At 44.3% G+C, this 23,548-nt stretch overlaps 1 protein-coding gene across 1 annotated transcript in view; it reads left to right on the top strand.

The window, feature by feature from the left end:
- NRXN1 (neurexin 1) overlaps nt 1-23,548 on the top strand; it is a 1,562,703-nt gene that overhangs the window by 812,174 nt on the left and 726,981 nt on the right. The window contains exons 14-15 of the mRNA XM_066595516.1: nt 1,602-1,983; nt 17,277-17,467. Coding sequence (XP_066451613.1) covers nt 1,602-1,983; nt 17,277-17,467 — 573 coding nt within the window. The remainder of the gene's footprint in view (nt 1-1,601; nt 1,984-17,276; nt 17,468-23,548) is intronic.

Below are 23,548 nucleotides of genomic sequence, written 5' to 3' on the forward strand. Positions count from 1 at the left end.
TCTATAGTACTTTATATACCCTTTTATAGGACCACTACAGTGTCCTAAGCCTGGGTATGAGTGCAACCTATTGACCACTCACCATTACACCCGGTTCCCTCGGTTCACACAAATAAGTTGTTTTTTCCAGTTTCCTTGTAAGACTTCTATTGTTCTTTTTGTCTCGAGGGACCCTGAAAGGATGAATCCACCCAACATATCAAGTTGACAAAATAGTTGTAAATCAAAAAATAGAGTAGCTAAAGTTTGATAATTATGATTCAGTTTCTTCCAATGATATTTGCATTTTAGCTGTGGTGGCCATTTTAAATAAGTGGCAAAAGGAATTGTAGCTATATTGGTTTCCACCTTTGGATTAGCTTCCCAAAATCTCATAGCTAAACCTTCTGTTAGTTAGTGATAGAATATGCTGACAGAATGATACTATGTAGCAAACCATAACTTGAGATTTAACATATTATGATAACTACAATGTACTGCCATGCTGTAAATTGAGTTATCACAATGCATCAGTGATGTTAACAATTGCGAAATTCTGCTACATTCATATGGAATAAGTACGCCGTGTGAAAGCACCTAAGGGTGAATTTTCAGCTTTTTGATTATCAATGTCATTTGTAGATCCAACATTCTGTATCAATTAATTACTTATTATATCTTTAGTGTCAAAGATCAAGTTTTCTTTCACATAACTCAAAACCTTCCGTGTAGAAATGCAGAAAAATGCAGTTTTCTACAGATGGAAGTTACCATTTTATACAGATAAAATGGAAACTGTCTACAGCCACCACTAGGGGGAGCACTGGAGCTTATTGTGTACTGTATAATTATAAAATTCAATGTATAAACTGTATGCAGTAAGCTGTTATGCCTCTAGTGGCCCCAACAAGAATGCAGATTGTTTTAGCTCTGTGTCCATCAGAAAAACAGAACTCCAACACCTACAAAGATATATATATATATATATATATATATATATATATATATATATATATAAAGAAACTAATCAGTAAGATGTTTGCATCTTTTTGAATTAAAAAAGGCAAAACAGTGTTTAAAGGTGGTCATTTACTGTAAATCAATTCACTGTTAATAAAGTTTTCACCACCACCACTGTCTAAGGAGAGTTCCCTTGTTTTATAGCCTTGTGATGTTTAAAGTGGTAATTTTACTGTTGATTAGTCTAGCATCAGGATAGGTCATCAGTAGTTGATCAGCATAGGGTCTGTCATTTGGGATCCCTGTCGATCAGCTGTTGGCCAGGTTCATTCTTAGTGCAGACAGCACTGTTAACATTGCAGTGGCTTGGGTTGGTACTGCAGGCACAGTTGCCATTGAATTCAGTGGGAGATGTGCCTGCAGAAACAATTTGGGCCACTGCCATATGGGCAGTTTACAGCACTGCCCTCACTGATGGTGGTCTGGGAAACAGCTGATGGGTGAGAATCCTAAGCAACAGACCCCCGCCGTTCAGCTATTGATGACTTATTCTAAAGGGTAGGTTATCAACAGTAAAAGTTCTGTACAACCACTTTAATGCTTCATGATGTACAGATCTCTTATGTATATCTAACCATAATCTTTTTATATTTTTTGCAAAGGTCAAATGGCGGGTGATCACACAAGACTGGAGTTCCACAACATTGAAACCGGGATAATAACCGAACGTCGTTATCTTTCGGCTGTGCCTTCCAATTTCATTGGCCATCTACAGAGCTTGTCATTCAATGGCATGGCCTACATTGATTTGTGTAAGAATGGAGACATAGATTACTGTGAACTGAATGCCCGCTTTGGTTTCAGAAACATTATTGCAGATCCGGTCACATTTAAAAACAAAGCCAGCTATGTGGCTCTAGCCACGCTACAAGCCTACACCTCCATGCACCTATTCTTCCAGTTCAAGACCACATCTCCCGACGGCCTCATTCTTTATAATAGTGGTGATGGAAATGACTTCATTGTCGTTGAATTGGTCAAAGGGTAAGTACCATTTCACAGTTTCATGGGGTATGTATTGCTTATTGAGTAGATATGATTCTTTTTGAATTATTAGTACCATGAAGGAAGACCAAAGGAGTGCCGCCATGTCAAATATCCATGTCACATTCATAGAATGTGCTGTAAAAGTTTGTTTTGTAGAAGTTCCACAGCAATCCAGAGAAGGAGAGTCCTCCATTCTTCATTTTGGGGGTGGCTGTTAAAGATGAGCGAGCATGCTCGTTTAAGGCTGATGCTCGAGAGAGCATCGGTCTCTTCGAGTACCTGCTTACTCGTCTGAGAAAATGCGGGGGGGGGGGGGCGGGGGGAGTGGGAGGGAGCAGGGGGGAGAGAGAGAGATTTTGCACTGTTACGCCTCTGACAGGATATGAAAAATTAGGCTACTTTCTTCTAGAAACTACTCTACACATTCAAGCTCAGCTATATTAAAATTAATGGGGCTGAGCTGCAGTACCACACAAAACCTGTGAATGAGCTGTTTCTAGTAGAAAGTAACTATGCTTTTCTAGAACTGTACAACTCCTTCAAAAATATGTCATATCTTTTGCTGGAAACAGCATCATTTGACTATAGGCTTTGTCGGCATTAACTGAGGCTAAGGTGCAATACCAGACAAAGGCCACGGACAAGAGTGGCACTGTTTCTGAAAACAAAAAAAAAAACATATAATTTTTCTATTCTTGGATACACTTAAATGGATTGTGAAAAAGAAATTTACATAGTAATATAATACGTAAGGCTGCAAAAAGACATATGTCCATCCAGCTCAGTCTATTATCCTGCAATGGTGATCCAGAAGAAGCCAAAAGACCCCACTAGAGAGTAGCCAATTTTCCTCATTTTAGGGGAGGAATTCCTTCCCAAATTCAAATCTGAGAGTCAGACTAAAGGTACCTCTATATGGAACAACTATCATTCAGACAGAACTGAATGATAGTCTAACTGCTCTTACAGTAAAGAACCCCCATTCTATGTTGGTGTAGAAAACTTATTTCCTCTATACGTAAAGAATGCCCCAATGTTACCTATTGTTTAAGTCAAGTTTTTATGTTACACTTCTCTACATATATTTTTTTCCTGCAGTTTTCACTCTGACTACTAAGTCTAATAACTGTTTTAGACCTGCTGATCTGTACACCAGCCACATGGACCATAGAAACAATACACTGCAGATGGCTCCTTGCATTCTAACATAGTAACATAGTAGTGAAATAGTATGTTAGGCTGAAAGAAAGCAATCCCATTGTGCAGGGAGGTGGAGGCTGTGAGCTTTCACCATCACCTATTGGGAATGGCGAATCCTGTGATATATATATATATATATATATATATATATATATATATATATATATATATTTACCTACCTGTGATGATAACGAAACAACTTCTGAAAAGTTCTTTCCATAGAACAGGAAGTATCAGACTAGTATTAGGCTTAGTGGTGAAAACTGCAGGATTTCAGGATTTGTTTTTTCAGAATTTGATTTACAAATGTCAACATTTTTTTTTTAACTTGATTTACGCAATGTCTTTTTCTGACGACACTTTCCCTTTACCAACACTGACCTCCGTACATGATCAGCACTATAGAAGTAGAAAACTATTTATAAATTGAGATATTTATGAGAAAACCACTGCACAATCCTGTGTCTTACAGTCAGTAGCTTCCACAGACTTATGCTAGATACTGAATATTATCAGTATCAGCTATTCACTCGGGACATAACTAGACTTATCTGTACAATGCCCACAGCATGCCCAGAGGTACTGAGGGCAAGAGAGCACTAGAATTTGGACAGAGACAGAACTTAAAATAGTTGCTCTATGCTGGGAGCCTGGACAGCTTGTACTTTATATGTCAGCGCTGTAAGACAAGGGTCACTGCAAAGCATCATACAAGCCTAGATAATGAAAAAGTACAAGAAAAACTGCTATACAAATAACAACCAATGTCAGTCTATGTGTCCCTGAATTAACTCTCAGCTACACACCGCAGGGGGATTGGTATATTAGCAGACAGGACTGCAGAGGGAAATCAGCAGACAGACTCGTACTACCGGAGGAAAGAGACTAAAATCTTATTAGAAGCGGGATATTGCTACATTACTTAGACTGAGTCATTGCTAACCTTTTGTTTTTACATCCTATGTCACTGTAATATAAGGCACAGAGACTTCCACACCTGGGGCTTAGCATGCACTGAAATACATATGTCATAGGCAATGTGTGAAAAGCAGCCAATGTATAGAATACATAAGCAGTCTATAAAATGCGTGAGCTTTTTAGGCAAAGTGTTTTATTTAATCCTTTAACGCCCCAGAATGTACAGTTAAGTCATGGGTGATCAGGGGTTGTATGGAGCGGGATTGGTAATACAATGCAAGTGCTGGCTGTCTTTGTCAATTGACAGACACAATCAATATGATTGCTGATCGCGGCTGTTAACCTTGAAATGCTGTTTTTAATTCTGGTGGTGGCATTTGAATGATCCAATTGGAATTCTGGGGTCCCGAACGACTCTGTACACACCCTGCGATGAGATCTCAAAGTGCTGTTCAGTTGCCAAGGCAGCTTGGGGTTTTCTGAACACCCCCAGGGCTGCAATGGGTGATTACCTATTAAACCATGCCTATGGTGTAGCTGGATAAACTGCCCGTCAGATTATGCTATAATTAGAGATGAGCGAACGTACTCGTCCGAGCTTGATACTCGTTCGAGTATTAGCGTGTTCGAGATGCTCGTTACTCGTGACGAGTACCACGCGATGTTCGAGTTACTTTCACTTTCATCTCTGAGACGTTAGCGCGCTTTTCTGGCCAATAGAAAGACAGGGAAGGCATTACAACTTCCCCCTGCGACGTTCAAGCCCTATACCACCCCCCTGCAGTGAGTGGCTGGCGAGATCAGGTGTCACCCGAGTATAAAAATCGGCCCCTCCCGCGGCTCGCCACAGATTTGTTCTGACATAGAGGAGGGAAAGTGCTGTTGATGCCGGAGCTGCTATAGGGAGAGTGTTAGGAGTATTTTTGGCTTCAAGAACCCCAACGGTCCTTCTTAGGGCCACATCTAACCGTGTGCAGTACTGTGGAGGCTGCTTTTTGCAGTGTTGCACATTTTTTTTTTTTTTGTATATCGGCCGTGCAGAGCATTGCGCCCTGCAGTAATTATACATACTCCAGGGCCAGAAGTGGTGGTGAGGCAGGGACAGAAGACATATATTGTGAGGCAGGGACAGAAGACATATATTGTGAGGCAGGGACAGAAGACATATATTTATTGAATATAGGCAGTGGGCCTTTCCAAAAACACTGTCCTCAGTGTTCTGGGTCTGTGCTGGGTGTAGTTGTCCTCCTAATTCATACGCAGCCAGCTAAGTGTTACAGCAGGCTTGCGCAAAATTATTTCCTGGCTCTGTGTTGGCTGTTAAATCACCGCTGTATTCCAGTCCACAGTACAACAGTCTGCAGTTATTTTACATACTCCAGGGCCAGTAGTGGTGAGGCAGGGACAGAAGACATATTTATTGAATATAGGCAGTGGGCCTTTGCAAAAACATTTGGGGAAAAAAATCTATTTGGGCTGCCTCTGACTGTCCTCAGTGTTCTGGGTCTGTGCTGGGTGTAGTTGTCCTCCTAATTCATACGCAGCCAGCTAAGTGTTACAGCAGGCTTGCGCAAAATTATTTCCTGGCGTTCCGTAAGCAAAGTCAGCCTCCAACCACAGGCCAATAAGCGGCACATTTAATTACAGTGTTCTGTTTCTGCACTACTGGTAAAACACCATGCTGAGGGGTAGGGGTAGGCCTAGAGGACGTGGACGTGGGCGAGGACGCGGAGGCCCAAGTCAGGGTGTGGGCACAGGCCGAGCCAGTGCGGTGGCCAGGGGTAGAGGCAGGGCCAGACCGAATAATCCACCAACTGTTTCCCAAAGCGCCCCCTTGCGCCATGCCACCCTGCAGAGGTCAAGGTGCTCTACGGTGTGGCAGTTTTTCACAGAGACGCCTGACGACCGACGAACAGTGGTGTGCAACCTTTGTCGTGCCAAGATCAGCTGGGGAGCCACCACCACCAGCATGCACACGCATATGATGGCCAAGCACCCCACAAGGTGGGACGAAGGCCGTTCACCGCCTCCGGTTTGCACCACTGCCTCTCCCCCTGTGCCCCAACCTGCCACTGAGATCCAACCCCCCTCTGAGGACACAGGCACTACCGTCTCCTGGCCTGCACCCACACCCTCACCTCCGCTGTCCTCGGCCCCATCCAGCAATGTCTCTCAGCGCAGCGTCCAGACGTCGCTAGCGCCACTGTTTGAGCGCAAGCGCAAGTACGCCGCCACGCACCTGCATGCTCAAGCGTTAAACGTGCACATTGCCACATTGATCAGCCTGGAGATGCTGCCGTATAGGTTTGTGGAAACGGAGGCTTTCAAAAGCATGATGGCAGCGGCGGCCCCGGCGCTACTCGGTTCCCAGTTGCCACTACTTTTCCCGATGTGCCGTCCCAGCCCTGCACGACCACGTCTCCCGCAACATTGTACGTGCCCTCACCAACGCGGTTACTGCCAAGGTCCACTTAACAACAGACACGTGGACAAGCACAGGCGGGCAGGACCACTATATCTCCCTGACGGCACATTGGGTGAATTTAGTGGAGGCTGGGACAGAGTCAGAGCCTGGGACCGCTCACCTCCTACCCACCCCCAGAATTGCGGGCCCCAGCTCGGTGGTGGTATCTGCAGCGGTGTATGCTTCCTCCACTAAACCACCCTCCTCCTCCTCCTCCTCCTACGCAACCTCTGTCTCGCAATCAAGATGTGTCAGCAGCAGCACGTCGCCAGCAGTCGGTGTCGCGCAGCATGGCAGCACAGCGGTGGGCAAGCGTCAGCAGGCCATGCTGAAACTACTCAGCTTAGGAGAGAAGAGGCACATGGCCCACGAACTGCTGCAGGGTCTGACAGAGCAGACCGACCGCTGGCTTGAGCCGCTGAGCCTCCAAACGGGCATGGTCGTGTGTGACAACGGCTGTAACCTTGTGGAGGCTCTGCAGCTCGGCAGCGTCACGCACGTGCCATGCCTGGCCCATGTCTTTAATTTGGTGGTTCAGCGCTTTCTGAAAAGCTACCCACACTTGCCATACCTGCTCGGAAAGGTGCGCCGGGTCAGCGCACATTTCCGCAACTCCAAGACGGACGCTGCCACCCTGCGGACCCTGCAACATCGGTTTAATCTGCCAGTGCACCGATTGCTGTGCGACGTGCCCACACGGTAGAACTCTACGCTCCACATGTTGGCCAGGCTCTATGAGCAGCGTAGAGCTATTGTGGAATACCAACTCCAACATGGGCGGCGTAGTGGGAGTCAGCCTCCTCAATTCTTTACAGAAGAGTGGGCGGGGTTGGTGCCAGGTCCTTGGAAACTTTGAGGAGTCTACCCAGATGGTGAGCGGGGATGCTGCAATCATTAGCGTCACCATTCCTCTGCTATGCCTCTTGAGAAGTTCCCTGCAAAGCATAAAGGCAGACGCTTTGCACTCAGAAACGGAGGCGTGGGAAGGCAGTATGTCGCTGGATAATCAGAGCACCCTCATGTCTATATCTCAGCGCGTTGAGGAGGAGGAGGAGGGGGAGGAGCATGAGGAGAAGGGGGAAGAGACAGCTTGGCCCACTGCTGAGGGTACACATGCTGTTTGCCTGTCATCCTTTCAGCGTGTATGGCCAGAGGAGGAGGAGGAGGAAGATCCTGAAAGTGATCTTCCTAGTGAGGACAGCCATGTGTTGCGTACAGGTACCCTGGCACACATGGCTCACTTCATGTTAGGATGCCTTTCTCGTGACCCTCGCGTTACACGCATTCTGGCCACTACGGATTACTGGGTGTACACACTGCTCGACCCACGGTATAAGGAGAACCTTTCCACTCTCATTCCCGAAGAGGAAAGGGGTTCCAGAATGATGCTATACCACAGGGCGCTGGTGGACAAACTGATGGTAAACTTCCCATCCGACAGCGCTAGTGGCAGAAGGCGCAGTTCCGAGGGCCAGGTAGCAGGGGAGGCGCAGAGATCAGGCAGCATGTACAGCGCAGGCAGGGGAACATTCTCCAAGGCCTTTGCCAGCTTTCTGGCTCCCCAGCAAGACTGTGTCACCGGTCCCCAGTCAAGGCTGAGTTGGCGGGAGCACTGTAAAAGGATGGTGAGGGAGTACGTAGCCGATCGCACGACCGTCCTCAGTGACGCCTCTGCCCCCTACAACTACTGGGTGTCGAAGCTGGACACGTGGCCTGAACTCGCGCTGTATGCCCTGGAGTTGCTTGCTTGTCCTGCGGCTAGCGTCTTGTCAGAGAGGGTGTTTAGTGCGGCTGGGGGAATCATCACGGATAAGCGTACCCACCTGTCAACCGACAGTGCCGACAGGCTTACACTCATCAAGATGAACAAAGCCTGGATTTCCCCAGACTTCTCTTCTCCACCAGCGGACAGCAGCGATACCTAAGCAATACGTAGGCTGCACCCGCGGATGGAAGCATCGTTCTCTATCACCATCAAAAACGGGGACATTTTTGCTTCATCAATCTGTGTATAATATTCCTCCTCCTCCTGCTCCTCCTCCTGAAACCTCACATAATCACGCCGAACGGGCAATTTTTCTTGGGCCCACAAGGCTCAGTCATATAATTTTTGTAAACAATTTTTATACGTTTCAATGCTCATTAAAGCATTGAAACTTTCACCTGAACCAATTTTTATTTTAACTGGGCTGCCTCCAGGCCTAGTTACCAATTAAGCCACATTAACCAAAGCGATTAATGGGTTTCACCTGCCCTCTTGGTTGGGTGTGGGCAATTTTTCAGAGGTACATTAGTACTGTTGGTACACCAATTTTTGGCGGCCCTCGCCTACAGTGTAATCCAATTAATTTTTAGCCCACCTGCATTACAGCTGACGTTACATCAGCTGTGTTGGGCACTGCAATGGGATATATTTATGTACCGCCGGTGGGTTCCAGGGAGCCACCCATGCCGTGGGTCCACACGGAGTTGTAACTGCATGTGCCCACTTCTAAAGAACCCCAGTCTGACTGGGGCATGCAGTGTGGGCCAAAGCCCACTTGCATTCAACATGACATTACCTCAGCTGTGATGGGCACTGCAATGGGATACATTAATGTACAGCCGGTGGGTTCCAGGGAGCCACCCATGATGTGGGTGCACACAGAATTCCCATTGCGGAGTTGTACCTGCCTGTGACTATTTATAAAAAACCGCAGTCTGACTGGGGCATGCAGACACCTTGACAGAATGAATAGTGTGTGGCACATAGGTTCCCCATTGCTATACCCACGTGTGCAGCTCTTGATGGCGGTGGCACAGGATTATATTTCTCATTGCTTCTGTACAGCATTGTGGGCTATCGCCCCGCCCCTTTTAAAGAGGGTCGCTGCCTAGCCGTGCCAACCCTCTGCAGTGTGTGCCTGCGGTTCCTCCTCATGGCAGACGCACTTATAAATAGACATGAGTGTGGCGTGGCATGAGTGCAGCTGAAGGCTGCGCAGGGACAATTTGGTGTGCGCTGTGGACACTGGGTCGTGCGGGGGGGGGGGGGGGGGTTGGGCAGCATGTAACCCAGGAGAAGTGGCAGCGGAGTGTCATGCAGTCAGTGATTGTGCTTTGTTGGAGGTAGTGTGGTGCTTAGCTAAGGTATGCCATGCTAATGAGGTCTTTTTAGAAGTAAAAGTTGTTGGTGGGGGGGGGGCACTCTTGCCGCTATTGTGGCTTAATAGTGGGACCTGGAAACTTGAGATGCAGCCCAACATGTAGCCCCTCGCCTGTCCTATCCGTTGCTGTGTCGTTCCCATCACTTTCTTGAATTGCCCCGATTTTCACAAATGGAAACCTTAGCGAGCATCGGCGATATACAAAAATGCTCGAGTCGCCCACTGACTTCAATGGGGTTCGTTACTCGAAACGAACCCTCGAGCATCGCGAAAATTTCGTCCCGAGTAACGAGCACCTGAGCATTTTGGTGCTCGCTCATCTCTAGCTATAATGCGATACTATGGTACTGCATTCAAAGTCTGACAACTATTGCATCTTTCCATAGACAGGGCTCGGTGAGGGTTTGTTCTGTGCGTGAAAAGCTGTAGTTATTATTGGTAAAATTTGCGCACAAAACTGCGCACCCACGTACGTGCACAAACACGCGTGAATGTAGGTCTGTGCAGCATTGCTTTCAGCTGAAGCAGAGGATTTCTTCATCTCCGCGAGGAGTCCCCTTGTCACTGAACACTGTAACAGCACTGTCACAGTGTTCAGTGACAAGGGGACTCGTCGCGAGGCTGAAGAAATCCCCTGCCATAGCTGTCACAGCTGTGGCAGAGGATCGCGATGTTCTCCCATTGCTTTTTTATTGAATTCAATGAATGACCAAGCGCTTTTAACACTAATTTTATTTTTTGTACATTTTTTAGGTCCCTGTAGGGGACTTGAACCACAACAGCTATGATCTTTATGATAATGCATTGCAAGACGTCTGTGCTGCAATGCCTTATTGCTTACAATTGTGATCATAAGCAATGGCATGCTGGGGCACCAGTATCTGGCTTCTTGTTGCCATGGCAACTTATCAGCCCTCCACAATTACATTGCAGAGGGCCGATAACATCAATAGGAATGAAGCCGGCGGGCACAAAACCCCTTTAACAACCATATAACAGAAGTTTGCAACTTTTTAATATTCCTTGGCCCAGATTTCTTAAGACAGGCATCAAGAAGTGCACGCCCCTTTACGTATATGGCACATTTTTTAGCAGTGCGCACACCAGAAAATCTAATCTATGCCAACTATAATTTACACCATATTTTGGCATAAATAAAAGTAATGCTGTCAGGTCAGTGGAGGCCACGGCCCTCTCAATAAGTCCCGTGCACTTTCTCAAAAATACAGAGAGGGGTAGGAAATCGAAAAAAGTGGCACATTTTTGCGCGAAAAGTGAACAGGAATGTGTGATTCAATTATTGAAAACTTCTAGGGCTATCCTGCTGCATTCCAACAAGGTGTGATGAGGTATTACTGCTGGCCGGTGTCGGTGATGTCATAGGTGAGGGGCGAGCTGTTGGGTCATTAAAATTATTAAGCAAGCCCCTGTTTATACCATTGCAAAAAAAAAGAGAGAAAGTGTCCGGAAGCGGCTGCTCTGACTCCAAGGTGCCGCTAAGATATTTAGAAGCCCCAAAATTCCCTTTAAAATAACGGGTGGAACAACATGATAGGGTTAATACACCATATTAAAACCATATACAAGATACCGGTAAATAACCATGCTATGTAAACAGCATTGCAGAAATCAGTACTAGCCAGTACCAACATGAATGAAAACAACATCAGTTATACCAGCAGATGAGCCACTATAATATGATTAATGTAGATGGCAGTGGTTGGGAAATCGCTATATTGTTGCTGGATCAAAAAGCACTCATGTAAGCAAGAACTGTCTTACCAGTATTGTAGTATGAATGAGCCAACGTTCCCAAGGGCCTTCATCATCTACCCATGGGAAACGGGGCTATATAAAACTATCACTAGGTATCCCTACTGGCTGTATCACTCTATCTATCTATCTATCTATCTATCTATCTATCCCATATCTCTCCATCTATCTCATATCTATCTATCTATCTATCTATCTATCTATCTATCTATCTATCTATCTATCTATCTATCTATCCCATATCTATCTCCTATCTATCTCTCCATCTATCTCATATCTATCTATCTATCTATCTATCTCATATCTATCTATCTATCTATCTCATATCTATCTATCCATCTATCTATCTCATATCTATCTATCTATCTCATATCTATCTATCTCATATCTATCTATTTATCTCATATCTATCTATCTATCTATCTATCTATCTATCTCATACCTATATATGTTACATATATCTATTTATCTATCTATCTATCTATCTATCTATCTATCTATCTATATCATATCTATCTAATATCTATTTATCTCTCTCTCTCATATCTATCTATCTCACATCTATCTATTTATCTCACATCAGTCTATCCATCCCTCATATCTATCTATCTATCTATCTCATATCTATCTATCTATCCATCTATCTATCTATCTCATATCTATCTATCTATCTATCTATCTATCTATCTATCTATCTATCTATCTATCTATCTCATATCTATCTATCTATCTATCTATCTATCTATCTATCTATCTATCTATCTTTCCCATATCTATCTCATATCTATCTATCTATCTCATATCTATCTATCCATCTATCTATCTCATATCTATCTATCTATCTCATATCTATCTATTTATCCCATATCTATCTATCTATCTATCTATCTATCTATCTATCTATCTATCTCATACCTATATATGTTACATATATCTATTTATCTATCTATCTATATCATATCTATCTAATATCTATTTATCTAATATCTATCTATCTAATATCTATTTATCTCTCTCTCATATCTATCTATCTCACATCTATCTATTTATCTCACATCAGTCTATCCATCCCTCATATATATCTATCCATCTATCTCATATCTATCTATCTTTCTATCTCATATCTTCCTATCATCTTTCTTTCTTTCTTTTTTTTTCTATCTATCTCATATCTATCTATCTATCTCATATCTATATGTCTATCTATCTATCTAATATCTATTTACCTCTCTCTCATATCTATCTATCTCACATCTATCTATTTATCTCACATCAGTCTATCCATCCCTCATATATATCCATCTATCTATCTATCTATCTATCTATCTATCTATCTATCTATCTATCTATCTATCTATCTATCTATCTATCTATCTATCTATCTATCTATCTCATATCTATCTATCTAGAAGTCAGAAGGGAGAGTATGGAAAGTACCCAGAGGTTAACCTGCATTCATAGGTAGTGGCTGTCAGCTGTATTATATATCTGACAACCACCTACAATATCCAGGATCAGAGTACTGGTAATCCTAGTGATTGCAACATCTGAGTGGCTCCAACTGTCACCCAGTAAGACACCTGTAGGGTTTTGAGAAGTTTTCATGGCAAACAGCTATTAAAAACCCCCAAGTCTGCCACATTAGTACTTGGACGTAATAGAACAATGGCACCAGCATAATACACTGCAATGAAGTATTGTAAAGTATTATGCAAACAATCGCATGTTCAAGTCCCCCAGTGGTATTATAAAAATATATATTAAAAGTAAAAAGAAAAATTTCCAATTTGTTACTTAAAAAATAAACATAATTGGTATCTTTGCATTCAAAAAAGTCTAAACTGTTAAAATATTGGGTTATTTTTTTGAATCGCATAAAAAAAGTACTGACCGGGTACTAAGCGACTCAGTAGTCACTAGTCATTCTGTTTCAGCTCACTGATGCGGAACGAGAAGTGAGCGACCTCTCACTCATTATAAATTGGCTGTCAATCATCAAGCACCCAACAGTTGTTCTATCTAAAACCACTCTAACCCATCTCCGGTCTTTGACACACAGCCATAGCAGCTGGTAATAACCATTTAAAGGTGTTTTCTGGTTGTAAACTATTGATGGCCTTTCCTTAGGATAAGTCTTCGATAGTAGATTGGAGTGTTTTTGGCCTAGGACCCCTGCTGATCAGCATTTCACTCATGTACTGATTTCTGTATCTTCAGGAAGCAGACAGCTACATTTTCAGTATAGTGGCCAGAATTGGCATTGCAGGCCATGTTCCCATTGATATTCAAGCAGGCTGTCATGAATATTTTTCAGTCAAAATACAACATAATGTAATACCAAATTATTGTAGTATATCATACAAGCAATCAAACAATCACAAGTCCAAGTGCCTTACTAAATAAATAAGTGAAATAAAGATTTTTTAAAATTATGATTAAAAACAAAATTAAAAGTTTAAAAAAGCCCTTTTCCCTTTTGTCGCATATGAATTTTTTTTTTGAATGCTCAGTTTACTAAAATAGCATATCATTAGAGATGAGCGAGCACCAAAATGCTCGGGTGCTCGTTACTCGAGCCGAACTTCCCGCGATGCTCGAGGGTTCGTTTCGAGTAACGAACCCCATTGAAGTCAATGGGCGACCCGAGCATTTTTGTATATTGCCGATGCTCGCTAAGGTTTTCATTTGTGAAAATCTGGGAAATTAAAGAAAGTGATGGGAACGACACAGAAACGGATAGGGCAGGCGAGGGGCTACATGCTGGGCTGCATTTCAGGTTCCCAGGTCCCACTATGCAGCCACAATAACGGCAAGAGTGAGACCCCCCCCCTGCACTGTCAGCATAAAGATCGTTCTCCTCTGCCACAGCTGTAACAGCTGTGGCAGAGAAGAACGATGTTAGCCCATTGAATTCAATGGAGCCGGCAACACAGCCAGCTCCATTGAAAGCAATGGGCTGCCGGCGAGTGCGGGATGAATTGTCGGGAAGGGCTTAAATATATAAGCCCTTCCCTGAAATTCATCCAGAAATGTGTAAAAACAAAAAATATATATATACTCACCCGGTCACGGCAGACGGAGTTCAGCCGCGGCCGGCGGCAGTTCTCCTGAACTGCTCTGTGTAGTATTCAGCAGCCGGGAATTTAAAATCCCTGCCTGCTGAATGAGCTGCCTCTGATTGGTCACAGCCTGACCAATCAGAGGCAGCTCTCACTCACACCCATTCATGAATTCATGAATGGGTGAGTGAGTGCTGCCTCTGATTGGCTCAGCGCAGGGACCAATCAGGGGCAGCTCTCAGCTGTCATTCATGAATTCATGAATGGGTGTGAGTGAGAGCTGCCTCTGATTGGTCAGGCTGTGAGCAATCAGAGGCAGCTCATTCAACAGGCGGGGATTTTAAATCCCCGGCTGCTGAATACTACACAGAGCAGTTCAGGAGAACTGCTGCCGGCTGCGGCTGAACTCCATCTGCCGCGACCGGGTGAGTATATATTTTTTTGTTTGTTTTTACACATTTCTGGATGAATTGCAGGGAAGGGCTTATATATTTAAGCCCTTCCCGACAATTCATCCCGCGCTCGCCGGCAGCCCATTGCTTTCAATGGAGCCGGCTGTATTGCTGGCTCCATTGAATTCAATGGTCAGTGCTCGTTTAATCGAGACGAGTACCGTGTGGTGCTCGTCTTGAGTAACGAGCATCTTGAGCACCCTAATACTCGAACGAGCATCAAGCTCGGACGAGTATGCTCGCTCATCTCTACATATCATGTATCCCTCACAGTGAGCACTGTCAGAAAAGAAAAAGTTCAATGCCAGAATTGCACTTTTTTGGTTGCTCTGTCGCCCCCAAAAAACATTAGAGATCAAAAAGCCGTTTTACGAATGGAGTCATATACATGAGCGGTGTCCTATCTTTTCGCATTTCACGGAACGCATTGTCCATTGTTTTCAATGAGGCAGTAGAACACTTTCCAATCCTTTAGCGTGGCTGGGAGCTGCAACAGACAATCGCTGCTTCACAGAAGGGATGGGAGGAGGTTTTGCTAGCAAAGCGCCTCGCATGGGCATGATCAAGGCCCAATATCACGATCGCCTATTTATAGGTAGCCTAAAGGCATTTTTTCATAGTAATTTTTTATTTTAGATATTGAAACCTTAAAGGACTATACAAATTTGGTATGATCATAATTGTATTGGCCCACAGAATAAAGATTATATGCCATCAGAGAAATAAGAGTCCAGCAGCATTCAAGACGTATCACTCAACCCAACAAGGGGAGGTGAACAAATGCAAATGCCACACTGTAAGCTATGAACCCAAGCTCAAATAAAGTCCCAGGTATCCATATACAAAGTGGCAGCATATATGCTGCAGTGTAAAATCACTAATTCTTTATTGGCTGCATGCAGAGAAAAGACAACGTTTCAACCCTATCGGGTCTTTGTCAAAGACCCGATAGGGTTGAAACGTTGTCTTTTCTCTGCATGGAGCCAATAAAGAATCGGCGATTTTACACTGCACCATATGTGCTGCCACTTTGTATACGGAGACCTAAAGATTATATTCCATCTTTTCTGCACCATGAGTCCCATAAGAGGAAACCCCCTTCCCAATGGCAAATTAACTTTTTTTTTTTTTTTAAATTTTCACATCACTTAGAATTTTATAAGTCTTCCATTCTATTTTTGGGCTTGTTAAATGGTACCATTGAAAAATGCAAGTTATCCTGCAAAGACAAGCTCTCATATAGCTATATCACCAGAAAAAGAAAAAGTTATGATTTATTGAAAAGGGGGATAGAAAAATGAAGAAGAAGTTAACATAAATATGTCATTCTACCCCATGTTAACGGTTGTTTTGGGGAAAATTCTACTGATGACCCATCTTCTAGGACATCAAATAGTTTTTGGATAGGCTCATCAATAATTGATCGCTAGTGACGTGTCATTCGGGATCTCCATTTGAATGTCCGGTCTGCTGTTAGGGCAGTGGGGCCCGATGTGGTCATCAGAGTCAGAGGCTAAAGCATCATAGACGGCTTCACTCCTGCTGAAATCACTAGAAGCTATAGCCTCCTATTACACTTCTAGGACTTCTGGCTCCGACACTGAGGGTAGACACTTAAGGGTAATAGGAAGCAGTACTCACATTGATTTCAATGGGAGTAAAACCCTCTATGATAACCGCTGGGAATCCAATTGGTGGGTTCCCGGCAATTAACTATTGATGACCTATCCTGAAAACCCCTTTGAAGCTTGAAAAATACAGTGGCGGAAAGGCTTTTTTTTCCATTCCATCCACAAATAATTTTTTGGAAGTTTCTTAACACATTATATAGGTACATTAAATGGTATCAATTAAAAAAAAACTCATTCTGCCAAAAATAAGCCATCCTACACCTATAATTATGTAAAAATTTAAAAAACTGCGGAAGCGGGGAAGAAAAAATGAAAAATATCTGCAGCAGGAAGGGGTTAAAACTCTACTGCTGTATAGCCATAATAAAATGAAAGATGATGCGGTATTCCTGTAGTTGACCACCAGAGGTCCTCAGAGCACTGTCTGGACATTTCTCGCTGGAGTACAGCGGGGAGCATTCGCATTATTACAATGAAAACAGCAGAAATTGAGATTTATTATCGCCCAATTTATTTGACGTGCATTATAACATAATTTATATCAGTTCTACGACCATAAACTTTATTGTGAAAGTTACTATAATGGTAATTTCTAGTATTATGCTGATAGAGTACATTATATTATATGATGTATTTTTGCCTTTCAGATATTTGCATTATGTTTTTGATCTCGGCAATGGTGCCAACCTAATTAAAGGCAGCTCTAACAAACCCTTAAATGACCATCAATGGCACAATGTAATGATCTCCAGAGACACGAGCAATCTTCATACAGTGAAGATAGACACAAAAATCACTACGCAGAGCACGGCGGGAGCCAGGAACCTTGATCTCAAAAGTAAGTGCACATTTACTATATATATATATATATGTATATTCCCTTTGGATGTAGAGTCACATGAATGTTTTTTATGTGTGTTTTTTACTAATTATTTAGTAATTATAGATATACACTAAATGGCCACTTTATTAGAGACCCGCATCTAGTAGCGCACTGAACCTCTTTTGTCCTTCAGCAATTTCTTGCGTCATGAACAATGAAATCGTTCTGCAGGAATATCGGCCCCTGCGGACTGGAAGCTTCTTGTAGTTGTCCCAACTTAGTTGGAGGTGCTGGCGTGTTCTAACCAGCTGACAGGAAGGGGTCATCGATTCATGCTGCTTGTGCCAAACTCTGATTTCCCATCAGCAACAGAGATCTGGATTCATCTGATCAGGCAATTTTTTTTTTTTGCTGCTTGGTCATCGAATTCTTGCGCTCTTTTGCCCCCTACAGTCTTGCCTATCTGTTTCTCTTGCACAGCAATGGCGCTAGAACCGGTCGTCTGCTGTTATAGCCCATCCGTGCTAACGTATGGAGAGTTTTATGGAGCACCAACATTGTTTTGCAATTTCCTTGACATCTTTCCTTGAAAGATTCTTGACATCCTTTTCTCTGACCCCTTGTGTTGGTGATGTGTTAAGCCCACAGGATCCCCTTTCACTGGATGTTCTTCCTTGATCACACTATTATCAATATATTCTTGACACAGATGCACGAGAAAACCCCACAGGGCAGGCAGTTTTTGACATATTGGGCTCAACTGGTCTGGTACCAATAGCCTAGGCTTGTATTTGCAAATAGGAACTGGAAGGCCAGTGCCTAGAACAGCTCTTTGCAGGGGGGGGCATTAGCCTACAGGGAAAGGAATGTTCTTTTTTACAAATCCCTTTCTCTGCCTGCTGCTGGACTATATATCTAAACTGCTGTTTATTTAGCGGAGTGAATAATCAGAGCACATAGACAGCATGCTAGATAGTAGAGCGAGAGGGACAAAATCGACCAAAGCTTCTCCCTTGCCTCTTCAATGTGAGTGGTGATTGGTGGAGCAGAATCGGCTTTTCTCTGGAAGGACACGGACGGCCAGTCTCAGTCTCTGCGCATTTCTAGGACAGGAGGGGATCTTGGCTTAATTCGCTGCACATTCCCGGAGGGGGGTGCATAGGCACTCATGCCAGAACTGCTGCATAACACATGAGGCCTCGTTCACATGGGCGTCATTTTAGCGCTCTTATAGCTGCGCTAAAAAATTGTGGTTATCAAAGCTTAAAATCGCGTGAACAATGAATCGACGGGACTTTTGCGATTGTACACGGCAGGCTGTAGCGTCCTGCAGTGCACTATTGTCGCATCCCCCTCGCTAGAGGCACTTGTCATTGTTTAGTAGCTCTTGCCGCTGCTAAACTCCCTCCCCGCCATCAATTTAGCAGTGGAGAGCACCTATCATTGTTTAGCAGTGCTCCTCACTGCTAAACTCTCCCCTTTGCCGGCCGGCTCCCATAGGAGTCTATGGAGCTGCTGGTGTTTTGCCGTCAAAAGATAGGACTTGACACGATAGAAATTGTATGTAGAAAGTGCATGGACGACTCACCAATAGGGGGGTGGGCAGTAAAAATGCCTAGGGTGGCATGAACTCCGACTTCATCTCTGCTATGACCATCTCTAGTTGCAGTTGCTGTATTTCCCCATCCTAATGTGGATTCACATTGAAACTTGCCATATGATTTTATGCTGCACTCCGGGGTCTAATTTCCATGCAAGGAATCGTTAAAGGGCCGGGGTCTCTAATAAAATGGCCATTCGATGTATATTAAGAAGTTCTTCACATTTTTCTGATGCAGTGAATACCTACTGGCAGATGTAGGTCCCCCATATGCGTCTGATCATTACGGAGTCTCCTGGTTATGGTAATGTTCAGATGCCATTTTAAAGTTGCAAATTTGAAGGGAACCTTTTCACCTTTTACTTGAATTCTCCTGAAATGCCCTAGAAATAGTTTCCCGGAGAAGCCTTTTCCTTCATTTCCTCGGCAGCGCTCTGTCTTCAATTTTGTTTCAAGGATTTTAAGCAATTTAAATGCAATTTAGGTAAATATGAAATGGAGCTAAATCTCACTTGTGATAACTACTTCACATTACAGGGAAATGGCATAACTGGCACAGAAGTAAGTAATGGAGTTTAGAAGAGAAGGAATGCGGTGGGGGGGGGGGGGAATGGCTTTTAACTGGAAGGTATTTTACAGAATGTATTAAAGAGGACGTGTCTGTTTTAGGGGGCGCCGAGAGATGCAGAAAACTTGCATAAAAATACAACCCATTATCTGCAGCGGCTGTATTTACATGGGCGATTTTTAGCACGCAGGAGAAAAAAATCGTGACATGTTCTACTGTTATGTGAGCGTCGAATGAGAATAGAACATGCAGATGTCCGGTCTACCGCACAGCACATAGATGGAGTATCCATGTGCTGTGCCATGCAAGTCGGCGCCAAGAATGTCAGGCACCACTTGCTCTCGTTCGCTTCACATGAGCGTAGGCGTAATCACGCTCGCCAGAGGAGGACGAGATTGCGCTCTGAAAGGAGCCCTATCCCGAGCAGATCCACGCTTCTTACTGGTCTTTGCCCCATTGCTGACTATGCGTGAACAGGTGGGGCATTCTGATGAGTAGGCGGGCCAGTAGGAGGACTAGCCTAATTAGTTGCCGGTGTTATTAATTAAAACCTCAAAATTGGGCTGTGAATAGCACAATTTAGGTCGGGGCAACGGCGCATTTGCGCACAGCCTATGGTGCCTCTTGTGTGCAAATTTGGCCAAAAATACAGCACGTTGCATATTTTCACTGTCACTGAAAATTTGCACAGAAAATCAGCCAATGTGAGTGCGCCCAATGAACCCTGTGGGTTTTAATGGTCGCGGTTCCCTTGGCTGATTTTTCTATGCGCAAAAACATGTGCAGTAGCACTTGTGTAGAGAAGGCCTTAGGAAACACTAAATGCACCTTCAAATACAGTTTAATCTCTACAGGCATTTCATTGCCGGAAAGCCAGCAGCAATTAGGCTGTGTGCGCACATAACTGCGTACAAAGGTGCGCACCCCTGTACACGCAAGAAACACGCATATATGAAGGTCCATGCATTGCCTTCAATAGAGCCGTGGCTGCTGCTGGGGGCTCCATTGAAGGCAATGGTCTGCCGACACCCTTGCAGTGATTTTCAGGGAAGAGCTTTAAATATAAGCTCTTCCCTGAAAAATCATCCCTTTTAGTGTAAAATATATATACATACCTGTCTGCCGCTGCCGTGTCCCCTGCGGGGATGAAGAACACATCTGCCACATGTGGCAAATGTTTTCTTCATCCCCACGGGGAATAAAGAATTCCCTACCGCCTCTGTCACGGATGATAGCTGCGTTAGAGGATCCAGCTGCTGGAACCCCCGTAATTGTTTTTCAGGGAAGGGATTTAAATATAAGAAGAATATAAAAAAGAAGCCAAACTGGTGTAAAAAAACAAACAAAAAAACATACCTTTCTTCAGCTGCCAGGGCTCAGCCGCGTCCTCCCTCCCCTCTCCCCGGCTCTGAAAGAGCCGCTAATGAGGTGCTCAGCCAATCACAGGCAGCTTTCGGCCATTCAATGGATTCACAGAGAGGACGTGGCTGAGCCCCGACAGCTGAAGAAAGGTGAGTATGTGTTTTTTTTTACACTAGTTTGCCTTGTTTTTCAGGGAAGGGCTTATATTTAAAGCCCTTCCCTGAAAAAGAGTTACAGGGTGCCGACAGCTGGATCCTCTACCGCAGCTGTCACCTGTAACAGCTGTGCTAGGGAATTTTTTATTCCCGGCGGGAATGAAGAAAACATCGGCCGCATGTGGCTGATGTGTTTTTCATCCCCGCGTGGGGCATGGTAGCGGCAAACAGGTAAGTATATATAAATATATATATATTTTACACTAAAATGGTTGTTTTTCAGGGAAGAGCTTATATTTAAAGCTCTTCCCTGAAAAACAATTAAGGGGTGTGTGCAGACCATTACCTTCAATGGGGCCGCCAGCAGCAGCCACACTGCTGGGGAATCCCTTCATCTCCACTGCAGGGAAACCTCTTCAGCTGTGCTGCTGGAAAATCCCTTCATCTCCCCTCTATGGGAGCCCCTCCAGCCATGCTGAGATGAAGGGAGCCCTCAGTAATGAAGGGAACCCCCGGGCAACGAAGGGAAGCCCCGGGGAGTCCCCTCATCTCTCTCTCAAACAGCACATATTTTCAGTCCCTCATGTTCGGCGTGGAAAGATCGTGGCTGAAGCTTGGGACTTCAGCGTGGAAAAGTCATCTGTGCAGACAATGTTTCCATAGATAGAGTTGCAATTTTTTTGCACAGCCAACAGCTGCGTCAATTTCACACCCGTGTGAACAGGCCCTTAGACATGTGTTTTTTAGTGCGGATTTTGACAGTGGAATATTCCACAGTGTATTGCAGAATATTCCAATGTGTATGAAAACACCCTCTTGGTATAAAGGACGGAGATAGTGACCCAACAGATAGTCCAGGTTGTGTCCTCCCATCAGGACCGCCTTCTCCTGAATTTTTGTGAACTTCTTTATTAAATCATAACTTTTTAAAACAACTAAAATTTTAAATTAATACCAGAAAATTAAAAAAATACTACATTAATTTATAAAAGCGTCCACTGAGCTAAAAGAAATCAATGTCAGAAATCTTCAACTTTCTATTGAATAATCTACAGCACAAAGAGAAAGAAAAGAAATACTGAGAAGTTTCTATAATTAAAAAGTGGAATTACCAATGTTGTGCTCATTTAGAAATTGGATTTGCTGTTAATTGGATGGCCTACAGTCAGGAGGCGGAGGGTGGGGGGGATTATACATCTGGAAATTCAGTTTTTCATGTTAAAGAGACATGCCGGTAAATTTCTTAAAACAAAGTAGAACACGGTGGTCACACAATCATTTTATCAGCAATCGTATAATAATTGTATAATATTATTACCTATTGTCAGGACCGGCGGCTTGTGGGTTCACTGTGCCCACATTGCTAGTCCTGTCACTCAGGCTGGGGCTGTGTGGCGCAGGGGAGCCCCAGCCCTTATTACCTTTCCCGGCCACCGTACTCCTTCTCGACACTGGGTTGCTTGGGTCGTGGTGGGTGCTGCTCCGCGCCACGTCCTCAGCACCATGGCAGCCAGGCACGCTTGGATCTCCGCCTGTTCTGCAGGGCTGGGGGCGGGTTCCCCAGCATTGCTGGGAGTCTTTGCGGCTGTCAGACTCCCTGTCCCACAGCATTTAAACTTCTCTGGGAGCCTCCCTCCTTGCCAGTGTTAGTTTGGTATTCCAGCTGCACGCACATATCTTGCTTTTGTCTCCCGTATTGAACTCCGGTTTTGACCATCAGCTTATTGGACTTGACTCTTGCCTGACCCTTTTGTACGGCGTACCTTCCTGTTGCTAACCCGGATAGTCTGACTTGCCTTAGTGTTTGTTTGTTTCCAGTGTCTGTGTTGTCTGTGCCTCTGTCCCACGTCCCTAGTGAGTGCAGGGAACATCGCCCAGTTGTCGCCCTGGGGCCTAGCCAGGGGGGCAAGTAGGTAGGGACAGGGTTGCGGGCAGTGGCAGGGACTTCCAGTGTCCAGGCCCCCAGTCCCCTGACACCTATACACTGAACGGTCACTGCATTACGAACACCTACTTAATAAGAAGTCGATCTACGCCTTTGGGTGATTACAGCTTTCAGACATTGGGGAACAGATTTCGCATGGTAGCAAACATCCTCCATACTCAACTCAACCCATGCCCGCTGCAGCAGCTCCGACAGTTGGTGAAGATTTTGCAGATAACTTGGAGAAGATAATGCAGCCCTTTCCAGCATATCCCAAACATGTTTAAGGGAGTTACAGTCTTGTGAGTTTGGGGATCAAAGATGTGTGGAGAATTAAATGTCATGCTCCTTCAATGACTACCTAGTGATCCGAGCTCGATAACACGGAGCATTGTTCCATTGAAAGATGGCACTGTGGTTGAGGAAGATTTCCTGAAGATATTGATGCACATGGTCCCTGCAGCATTCACCATTCAAGAATTTTCGT

This window comes from Eleutherodactylus coqui, chromosome 3 (assembly GCF_035609145.1).
Source record: "Eleutherodactylus coqui strain aEleCoq1 chromosome 3, aEleCoq1.hap1, whole genome shotgun sequence".
NCBI lineage: Eukaryota > Metazoa > Chordata > Amphibia > Anura > Eleutherodactylidae > Eleutherodactylus > Eleutherodactylus coqui.